The sequence below is a fragment of the Alligator sinensis genome, unplaced genomic scaffold (assembly GCF_000455745.1).
Source record: "Alligator sinensis unplaced genomic scaffold, ASM45574v1 scaffold83_1, whole genome shotgun sequence".
NCBI lineage: Eukaryota > Metazoa > Chordata > Crocodylia > Alligatoridae > Alligator > Alligator sinensis.
The window spans coordinates 779,120-791,038 of NW_005842043.1; the positions used below are offsets into that span (position 1 = coordinate 779,120).

At 38.7% G+C, this 11,919-nt stretch overlaps 1 protein-coding gene across 1 annotated transcript in view; it reads left to right on the top strand.

Annotated features, from left to right (window-relative positions):
• NOVA1 (NOVA alternative splicing regulator 1) overlaps positions 1-11,919 on the top strand; it is a 221,073-nt gene that overhangs the window by 152,629 nt on the left and 56,525 nt on the right. The window contains exon 2 of the mRNA XM_025203078.1: positions 3,148-3,314. Coding sequence (XP_025058863.1) covers positions 3,148-3,314 — 167 coding nt within the window. The remainder of the gene's footprint in view (positions 1-3,147; positions 3,315-11,919) is intronic.

Consider the following 11,919-nt stretch of genomic DNA (forward strand, 5'->3'; position numbering starts at 1 on the left):
GATGGGAGATTGGCTTTTGTTTTCATTGTCTTTTAATTTTATTTTGACAGTATTATAGTGAAAAAAAGAACATCATAATACTGAACACATCATTGTATCTGATGTTTCTGAAATATGTATGCTTTGTTTTTACAGCCATATAACTTGTTGCCAAAAGTGCTGTTAAAATGCATTATAATATGAAATTAAAGGGTTTGGATAGGATGGGCTTTTTAAAAAAAAAAACCACACACTGATTCACCTGTTTTAGTCTTAATTTAAGCAAATACTTCAGTAGAGGGATGATCAGTGTGATGTAATTCATTGCTGTGGGGCAAACGGTGCTTAATGCAGGTGTTGACTGATCTGTTTTTTAAAACCATTTGCATTTTATGCTGGTTAATGTTTCATCTTTAGAGACCATAAGAAATTAAATAAGATACATTTACTAAGAAGGGGCAATGTGCTCATGCAGTGGATAAGGTACCTACTTTATAGACTTCTGTTTCATTGTGTGGCTGAAAGAATAGCTTTTGTAGGTTTGTTATGCTCCCTCCTTTGGTAAGGGCAGAGCCAAAGATATAGATTAGGTCTCTTTCTGCTCTGCTTAGAGGTGCACATTGCACATGACTCCAAACAAATTATAAAATGATAATATAGGTCAATGTGATTTGTCCTTATTTCAAAAATATTTGTAAACATGATAGAATATGTTTTGTCATGTATATTTGGGATTCCTCTAAACTGTAGTGTTGGCTTGTTTTTATAAAGTAGACAGCTGAATTTGTAATCAAATTTTCATTTTAATGGGACATGTCTAGCCCTCTCATTCTGTTCCAAATTAAGTATTTTCGAAGAAAAGAAATAGAAATTATTAATTTGAGCATGTTTGAATTTCTGAGAGCCTGAACTGTTGCATTTTGAAAGTTACAGATTCAAAGCAGTTGATTTGATCAGTTACATAGCCTAACTTTTTCAACTGAAAGTCGTTAAAATAGCAAACAATTTCTTTTCTCCTTTATTTAAACCTCAGTAGACTCCCATTTGCTTGTTTCAAAAAATGGAGTGAATTTGATGGAGCCTTTTTGAATGACAGGGTAACATGCAGTGTGGGGCCGTGTATGGTTTATTATGCAGTGTAGGGCAGGTGAATGATACTATTATTTATATCGCAAAAATAGATTGAGAATGCATTTAGAAAGTTACTAACTATACAAGAAAAGACCAGATATTTAGTTATGCTCTAAGGTGACAGTTAGCAATCTTTTCTGGCAGCAGGCTGGAATAACCCAGTTCAGTCCAAAGTGGATTGGTTCTAGGACTCAGCTGCCACTGCTTTTCCCTGCTGCAGTATGACCCAGCAAAGCATCCTGCTGCTAACCCCCCACCCCATCCCTGAATGCTGACAAAACCCCAGCTCTGCAGGCCAGATCTAGCCTGTGGGCCATACATTGCCAAGTCCTTCTCTAAAGTTAAGTCAGACAAAGCCATCAGCTGAGAAGAATATAGCCATCAAAACTTTTTTTTTCTCAGAAATGAAGTATTAAATGAAGTCTTTCTTCTGGGGGAAGTGAAAACTTCATGTGTGTATGTTTAGCAGCCTATTGATGGATCCAATCAAGAAATTGGACCCCAAAATAGTAATTCTTGGAAGTTTAGACTTGAAAGACTCTTTCTGGAAAATGTTGATACCTTAATCATCATTGAAGCCATTGGTTTTATAGTCATGCCTACAATCTTTAATTATGGATCAGACCTAATTCTGCTGAGCATTATACCCATACATAATGAAAATATAGCTTTTGTCTTGGTTTGAGGATTCAGCAGGTCATACACCAAGAATGTGAAGTCAAAGATGAAGTTGAATTATTGTGATGCTAGGAAGAAGAAGAGGCAGAAACTGGAAGTGGTAGGAAAGAGGACTTTCGTATAGCAAGAGACTGGAGAGAAGGGACAAATTGCTGTTCATAGGCACAGTATGCCTGGGAATCAGTGGTGGATGGTACTAGACCTAGCAGGCTGAGGAGAACCCATGTGCTAACTCAAGGTGAAGAATGGCTTGAGGGCTGTTCTGCTTAAGGGAATCATTCTCTCTGTAGTTCAGAAATGGTTGTGATTTCTCCCTGAAGACCTGATACTCTGACATACAGAATACATATTTAATTTGTCAGGTGGGTTAAATATCCATCAGTATATTTTCTCTGGCATTCTCACTTATTTGGGGAACAGGAGTATGGAGGATTCAGTATAAGCCGTAAACATAAACCAGAGGTACTGAAACTGCCATCTACAGAGAGCTGGCCAGTTGTATGGTGCTGATTTTCATTGTATCCAGGTACTAAATCTTGTTAAAGGACAACTGAAACTACTTTATCTAGATTCTAAATGATACTTTTTGTGTGTTCAGTAAATATTTGTTGTAGGTGTTATTGAGGTGTTAATAAGACATAAATGGACTGGAAGACAGGCTGGATTCTCAAGACCAGGAAAGAAAATTGCCTTGAAAATAATTCCACATAAACTGTAACCTATAGCTTGAAAACGGTTTCAAACTCTAGGTACTAAACTGGTATATTTCCAGTTTAGGGCACTGGTCACAGAAATATGCTACATGTTGATCTATATTATTGGATAGAGCTACTCTAATGCTTGTCTTAAACATTATTTAACATTTTAGCATAATCCTAAATCAAGCTAGAATCTTAAATAGTTTCTGAATAATGTTCAGAAGTTTGCTTTTATTTCTAATTAGGATTACAACATTGTTTCTTTTCTTTTTTTTTCCCATTCATAATATGGGATACATCAAATATGTATCATATTTTATTTATTTTCGGGGTAGTTATTAATATGCCTTAGCCACTTTTGAGCAAATAGCTAGTTAATTTGGGCTAAAAGTTTACACAGATAAACGTAAGATCTATATCAACAGAAGTTACCCAAAACAATTTCACATGATATTAATTTAAAATTGTTTTTAAACTTTGGAAATTTCTTCCTATTTGTACACTTACCCAACTGTTACTACATTTACCTTTTAATGTTGCCTTTTAATAATTAGGTGTCTATGTTCAGTCACAATTCAAACGATTATTTGAGATATTGACAAATCCATGGCCAAGCATCTAATATTAAGACTTGTTTGCAATAAAGGTTCTCTCTTTACAGGTACTACAGAGCGGGTGTGTTTGATCCAGGGAACAGTTGAAGCGCTGAATGCAGTACATGGTTTCATTGCTGAAAAGATTCGAGAAATGCCTCAAAATGTGGCCAAGACTGAGCCAGTCAGCATTCTGCAGCCCCAGACCACTGTTAATCCAGACCGCATCAAACAAGTGAGTTTTTTGTTGAGAAAACAGAGGCACGTCAGCTGCTTAGAATTAACTGCTTTTTTGAGAAGCCTTAAAGATTTAACATGTAAAGAATCAACATTAAATGTATCTTAAGAGAATGTCAGAGGTTTTATTCTTCAAGAATTTACTGATCTTTTTTGCTTTATAGTTTATCTATTTATTATTCTCAGTAGGGTTTATACACAATACTTTATAAATTTAAATCAGCTATATGATGTATCCATATATTTGTCTTTTTATATCAGGGAACACTCATTTTAAATGGTCAGTCCATTTTAAATTTAAAATATGGGCCTATCCATAGATCCTTAAGATACATTACAATTTAGGAAAATTATGCCAATAAATTTCTTCACCTTTGTGCATCAAAAAAATCTGTTATGGATATCATTTGATAGTCATCTAAAGTCTACATAAAAAACTTGAAAATTACAAGAATTTTGTTGGTATTTTCAGGTGTTCCAACTATCCATTTTTAGCGTCTTTTTGCATAAATTTTACATGGCTTCTCTTCAACTATTATGTTTTGTGTAACTAAGGTAATCACATATGATATATATAATGATCTAACATCATCCCTGTATTGCATCACATTTTCCAAGAAAATTTAAAACTGGGAAAAACAATGTTCTCTAAGGAGAATGAATTAATGGGGCTAAGTACTTTTAAATCTATAATTTATTAAGTTATTTCTTGAGGAAGAAGAGAAGAGAGAAAATTAAATCAATGAGCATTCAGAGGAAATTTTCTCTTGTTTCTCCTGTATTTGAATGGTCCCCTTAATAAGATTCAGTGTCATGCAATGGTTCGTAAGCTGTATGTATTGTCTTTAATTATTTATTCTATGTGCACATGAACATACCCAGAATGTGTATTTGATTATGTACTGCATTTTAAAGGTTTTATTAGCATGAAGCTGGGATAGTTACATTGTTCTAAAATATTGAAAATTTAAATTATTTGAGCCATTGCAGATTACTGTTAATTACCACAAAATCATTTATTCTGTATACGTACATATCTCAGAGGAAAAAAAAGTATTATAGAAATTCTTTAGAGATTTTAAAAAAATCCATAGGACCTGGCTTCCATATATAACTTTTCCTGTAAAACTAGTTTTTCTTTAGTTACCAGCAGTGTGAATGAATATGGTTCAGAGGAAGAGATAGCTAAAAATGTAATGTCTCAAATAGATTTTCTGCATACAAAATGTTACAATTTTAAGTCCCGTGTCTCATGATCTAACAAGAAGTGTTCTGCATTGCAAGGGAAAGCTGTTTTTTTTCCCCTTTTTTCAGTAATATAAAATACTTATTCCTAGTTCAGTCAATAGGACTATGAGATATTGGAACTACAGTTCTACTCCAGTAATATGCCTAATTACTGCACAAAGGTATTAGGACAACAGATAAATACACTGTAACTTATTGGTTCTGCAGTTTATCATATGATTCCATAGTTTTATGACCTGAAGATATCACAACGTATTAGTATGTGCAACATACAGATATATAGATGTGTGTGTATATGAAGAGGTAGATATACAAATTTAACTATATGTATTTTATAATCAAACTTAAATGACTTCCCATTTCTTTTGTAATCAGGTGATATCTTTGCATGAAAAAATTACAAACTGTAATAATTGGCTTAGCAAATTTAATTTATGAAAACATATTCTCACAGCTTTTTTTCAAATTGGCATAAGATAGTACGTCCTCTAGAGTATGTGTGTGTATACACACCACATACACTCTTTGTGTAAAATAGGCAAAACACATATATTTTTTTTAAAGTTTCATAAAGCTTATATAACTTTTACAAACAGCAGTTATGACTTAAAACCTTGATATTATTTTGTTTCGGAGCAAACAAGTCGCAGCTTAATGAAACCAACCAAAGTAAAGCTTAGCATAAGTTTTGGGACAATAATCTTTATGAATTATCATCATTTTGTATTTGTAGAAACTTGAATATGGTTTCTATTTCTCTAACACAGAACCCTAGTGAAAAGCTAAAATGCTTCACAACATTTCTACCACCCAGGCTTGTGATTATAGAATTGAGTGGACAAATACAGCATTTTATGAAGGTAGCATTCCCCTAGCACCTCTTGACTTTTTAGCTTAAGTGTTCAGACAGATGCAGATGGTGTAGTGGTAAGCTAGCCCTGCTTTTCCATTGTCAGCCAGTGAAGAACTCTACCTTAGTGTATTTTGTCACTAGAGTCACTCCTATCTGTGGCAGGAATCACTCCTATTTATTTTCATGATCAGTAAACTGAAACACAAAAGTTCCATAACACAAACTGTATTGTCCCACTGTGCACATGGGCTTTAAAAATCCCAAACACAATATTTCAATGTAGGCATCCAGTTCCAGAATACTTCATCATTCCACCCCTTTCGTGTTCTTTCCAGCAGAAATTTCCCATGCTGTCCACCTGAGAGTTTTTGGAGCCATGTTAGAACCATGGTAGCCCAGGAAATATGTAAGAGGCAAAAAAAATTGTGAGCGGTATCTTTTATTGGACTCACTTCATGGTTGAGTTAGATTTAGACAATTCTGTGCATTTTTCTTGTGGTCTGAAAAAGAAGCAGGCACTGCTAGGTCCAAATAGTCTTCAGGGTTGTAAAATGAGAGAAGAGAGACATTCCCAGGAATAGCTAACAAAAATGAAAATTGTAGAAGAAAGGATAGCTTGCTCAGTGGGCGATTAAGACCATTAAGAAGGGACAAGGTCATAAATACCTGTGGATTGAAAAGAGATTATCAGAAATCAGGTAAATGATAATGAATTATGGAGCCAGTATACGTGTCCAGTCCTTGGTTTGTAGCTTATGAATTTTTGTTCCTACCTTTTCAAGGTGTTTTGTAAATACCCCTTGAATACAAGGATAATGAGGTCAGAAATTGAGTGGGGGGGTTTTTGTGTGACAACTGTTCTCCTACTGGTTAATGTGTCTCCGTCTTTTCTCTGTGATCATATAGCCTAGTGCATAGTTTTAGTTTAGTTTTACCCACATAGTTTCCATGAGTGCATTTGATGCACTGGATGAAATATACTATATACCCAGATATACCCATGCTAGGATAGTCTTATAGGATCTGTGGATTCTGATGGGTTTATTGTGGGAGATGTTGATTATTTTAGCTGTGTTGAAAGGTTCATAATGGGACAGGCTGAATCCCATTCAGTGTATGTTGATCAGTGAGGAGTTTGCTTCTTCTGATGACATGGGCAAAGCTAGGTTAAGGAGTTGTTTGAAAGCCAGGAATGGTGGGGCTAGCAATATTTCTCTCAAGGGCTGATATTTTTTGAGCATAAGCTTTAATTGTTTGATGATACTTTTTATTGGTTCAAGTGTAGGATGGTAGGTAACCACTAGAGATTTACAATCATGGGGGTTCCTCTTATATAGTAGCAGATCAGTGCCAGGTATTTGGCACCTCTTACAAAGAGATATATCTCTGCTGGAGTGTCCTTGTATAAAGGCAAATTTCAGGGTGGCAAGGTATTGCAAGTATTCTTAGAGCATTTTTTGGTAGTGTTTGAGGACCTGACTGTAGATTACAGCTTTTTGATGTGTTTGGGATGGTTGCTGGTTTTGTGGATTTAAATATGGTGGTCTGTGGGTTTTTTTGTGCTATAGTGGTTTGTGGGGTGTCATTCCAGTTGTGGATTGTGTTATCCAGAGAGTTAGTGTTAGTGTAAGAGTATTCCAGAGAGAATTTGTTTGAGATGTGATGGTTGTTAAATCTGTGATGGAAGGCAATAAGTGAGTCTCAGTGTTTGTTCCAGATATTGATGTTATAATCTATATAATATCAGTATGACTCAGGTTTGGTGGGGCAATATTCTAAAAAATTCTCCTCCAGGCAGCTCTTGAAGGTTTAGCATATTGAGGGGCCATCTTTGTACCCATATCTGTGTCCGTGGTTTAAAGGAATTACTGGTTATTGAAGATAAAGTTGTGGGTGAGGATGAAGTGCATGATTTGTGCAACTGGACAGTACTGAACACAGATGTTGACATTATAGCTCATTATAACCTACTGAATTAAGGATAAGCTCTTTTCACTCCACAGATGTTAATGACCCTCCCCTTTTTAAAGATTGTGATCTTCCACTAATCAAGCTGCCCTGTGTTCTGCAGCTTTATTGTCTGTTAGCTGCTCCTACAAATGCCTCTCTTCTCCTATTTCACAAACCTGTGCTTCATTCAAAAGCTTATCTAAGTCTATTCCAACCCTGCAGTTGGTCCACAAAAATTCTTACCTGGGAGTTGTCACTTCTCTATTATTATTAATCCTTCAATGGGAATTACCCCTCTTCTGCCCCACTGGCTCTAGCCTAGATAGTCATTAGGCAACCCCAACTACTAGTTAGGGTCCCTCAGTATGCCAAACTTCTACTAGCCTTGGTTCTCAGCATTCTTCAGATGTCTGGATTCAGTCCTCCATCCTAGAAGACAGAAGGCAAATACTTCTGGTACCCTACTTCTCTAGTACTCTGTCTCGTCTTACAGAGGTGCTGGACTTACTTTACTTACATGGGCCAGAAACTGTGTGTGTAGCGCCTGAATAGCAGGGCTCCAAGTTATTTCATTATGTGAAAATAGTACAGAATACCTTAAATTCACCTGAAAATTGATCAATGCCTATTATAAAGATGGATGTAATATTCTGTCAGCAGTTCACCTTGTTCAGAAGGTGCACAATTGCTTTTTGCATTAGCTGAGTCTTCCATACAGCTTTCACAGTCATTTCCAGGTAGACAATATTTCAGTAACTTATCTAGGAAATGATAGAACCACAAATGACCAACAAAACAAAAGCATGATGTCTTTTGGCCATCCAAAAGTACAAAAGGCATTTCTGCTACTAGCTGAACTGGAAATCCAGGCTAAAAACATATGGAAACTTAAAATTATCAGTGGAAGCAGCCAAATATTCAGCCCTTTTGTAAAACAATTTCCTGGGTTACTCCGTTTCAGAGTCTTTCTTTTGAAAACCTGGGCCCCAGAGTTTAGGGACAAATTGTACAAAATAAAATGACTAAACTTAAACTTAATTTCATATTTCTACACTTGAGTGGCCTGGGGGTCTGAGCGCTACCAAATCCTGTTGAAGTTAATGAAAACTAGATACGGAATTTGACGTCTAACTTTAGACAACCTAATTTAAAAATGTTGGCCTGAATCCTGGAATGCCCACTTTGGTAATATCTGAGCCAGTTCCTTCTAATCACAGAGTGCTCAGTAAACTACCTCAGTTTCTTAAAATGAATCTCCTGGAAAATAGCATTATTTATTTTATTATTTAAATCTTAAGCCAGCTGGTTCTATCCCAGATTCTTATCTCTGTTCGGCTTTGGAAATTTAAGGAAATTGCTTCATGTTGGACAAACAAATATTATACTAAATACTTATGTATATATAGACCAGGGGCAGGCAATTATTCCTGGTGGGTCACATTTTGCCCACCCCTGATATACAGTATTCACTCTGCATCAGGAGCTACTTAGCACATTCTCATAAACTTTAAACAGGAAGGTGACAAGATTAAGCCCTGTGTGACAATGTAAGAAAAAGGCTTGGCAAATGAGAAGAATCAGCTATCTAACCACCCTTTTGGCTCTGCGGATAGAATTAACACTACTGCTTTCAAAGACATTCTTTCTACTCATGCTAGTTCTAGGTGTATTATCAAATGCATCTGATCTTTGTTCACTGGTCAGAAGAGATCATTAACAACTGAGACAAATAACATTTCTATGCTATATCCATATTTGAATCCTAACTGACATTCTTAGAATTAGAGAATGACAAATGCTGCTGGAATTGGCTCATCACCTTGTTTCCAGTTAACTTTCTTTAGAAAGATGTATTATTCTAATTATTATGGTTATTATATTAGTCAACTGGCAAAAGTTGGTAAGGTTTCAATGTCAAGAATGATTTCTTAACCAATGGCTAAGCCATAGCATATTTAAAAGATACTACCAGTGAGCCATTCTTCAGTGAGGTGTGAACTGCATAAATCCATTTACAGATTCCTGGGAAGGAGAAAGAATGAGATGTGGGATTTGCCTTCCTTCCAGGTTACTTCCCTGTGATTTTCATGGAAGCTCCTGGTTAGCCATCAAGCCCCCAATATATAATGGTGTTCTACTAGGCCCCAAATCTTTTGCTGAGATACTGTTCACCCATGGGGACAATCACCACTGTTTGATTCATATATAGAGGTTATATAGTTGCAAGCATTTTGTACTAGAAAGTGAAGAGGCCCAACTACATCATTTAATGCCTTAAATAGTCCCAAGTTAGTTCTTCTAGTTACCTGCCCTTGACGTGAAATTTTGAAATGATATTAAAGGACACAATATAAGATACCAAAATTAGTACAAGTTTACCAGCACTATGAAAGCAAAACTTATTATTTCATTGTTTTTTATCAGGTTCCTTTAAATTATTCCCTGACCCAGAACACTCTCCTTTTTTCCTAATTCTATCCTGTAGCCTGTGAAACAGCCCTCAGGCCACCAAGTCTATTTCACTTTTGCTAATTTTTCATCCTTTTTTAAGCATGTTTTGTTGTTGTTGAAGTTCTATCTTATTTTAGTTAAAAACCTTTCTTTGCTGGGTTAATTATGGGGTTTGGTCTACTTTGCACTAAAAGTTGTCACACAAATTCCCTGCCACAAAGTAGGGTATAATTGATCTTTAAGAAACAAGCAAAACTGTTTTGTAGACAAAGCAATATGCAAATGATTCTGTCTGAAACAAAGATGTTTATTAATCAGGACGTAAACATTGTTCAAAAATTGTTTCTTGTAAGAAAGACATCCTTTTGGCCATACACTTGTCTCACTTGTAACAAAATGTAGGTGCCGACTGCAAGAGTTTCACCCTCTTCCTCAGACTCTTGGCTTGGTACAGACATTCAAAAAACTTAGCTGGAATCCATCTAAGTTATGCTGTTTACTCTAAGTGCCCTAGGTTAGATTGGGAGGGAACAGAACATGCGTTTGCCCTTTTGGGGGGGGGGGGGGGGTGGGTGGGAAATGCTGGCTGCGCGCACTCGCCAAGACCAGCAGGTTGGCAGCATTTATGTTTGCCTCCCAGCAGTCTCCCCAGTCTGTCAGACACTGCTGAGCAAGGCCAAGTGTCTGGGCCACCTCTGACTGGCTGCCCAGTTTTCCCCTGCTGCTACATCATCTGTCAGCCATAGGCACCTGCCATCTTCAGGCAGCCAGCGAATGTAGGCATGCTGTCCCTGCAGCCCAGTCAGGATCCAGCTCTGTGAGGATGCCCCCACTTGCTGCGGCCTAAGGGTCCCCTGGCTTTGTCCAGGATGGAGTGTGGGGGTTTGCCCCAGGCAGGACAGAGGTGGGGGAGCAGCGAGGCTCACAAGGTGCTGGAGAAAAGGTGGTATCAGCATTGCATCCTGCATTCCCAACCCAGGGCATCAAAGCACAGATTGTCCCTCCCGTCTCAGTTCCATCTGAGTCCCGGGACCAATGCTCTGGAACAACTCCAGTCAGGGCTTAGAGGATTCTGCTACCCCTTGAAGCCAGCATCAAGTTCCCAACTGAAACCCCTTCCCCTGCAGCCCCGGGGACAGCCACACCTTCCCCGCAGTGTGTGGGGGGGGGCAGAGGGGGGCAGCCACACCTTTGTGACTGCAGCATCAGGCTGAGGGGTGATTCTAGGATGGAGATTGGGGGGCTTCATGGGGAGGGCCATGCATCCCTGTTCAACAATGCTGGGCTGAGCTGGTAACAGCCCCTTTCCTGTCCCTTCAGAGCAGGGGCAGGTAATTATATTGGCTGGAGGGCCACTTAATGAGTTTTGGTGAGCTGTTGAGGACTGCAAGGGTAGCCCCACCCCTTAATGGGTGCCCTGCCTCCTAGTCATCATCTTGGGACTAGAAGTCCCACCCCTTAACCCCCTGACCTTTGCCATCAGAAGTCCTTCCCTTTGCTCTGGAGGTACTCTTTTTGGAGGGTGTTGCCATCTTGAAACCAGAAAAAAGAAACAAATCATAAACTAAAAATTCAAACATTTACTATGACTAGGGGTGCACCAGTAAAGGGTTTTTGGGCTGATACCGATGGCCGATTGTTAACCAGCCATATCGGCTGATACCAGTCTGATTGCCGATATGCAGCCTGGCAGCTTGGAGAGTAGCATCCAGCCGGTAAGTCTGTGGGGAGGGAAGAGGCATAGGGGATGGAAGGAGCATGGGGGGGCAGACCAAGGCCCCTTTGTTGAGGCAGGGATTGGGGCTGGAGCTGGGGCAGGGCCAGGCACTGCCCAGCTGGGTGGGGGGGGCAGGAGCAGGTGCTGCCCAGTGTGGCATGGGATGAAGCCGGCTCATCCAGGGGACTAGGACAGGAGGCAGCTTCCGCTGCTGTGCGTACCCCTGGGGAAGGTATGGGGGTCATGTCCCCCCCTGGATCTGTGCAAGGGATAAGGGCAGGCTGCTCCCGTGGACTCAGGGCTGGGTCTGCCTCTTTTGGGCGGCTGCACTCTGGGCAGGCGAGGCGGAGCAGGTAGTGGCAGTGCTGGGAGATGGGCTACAGC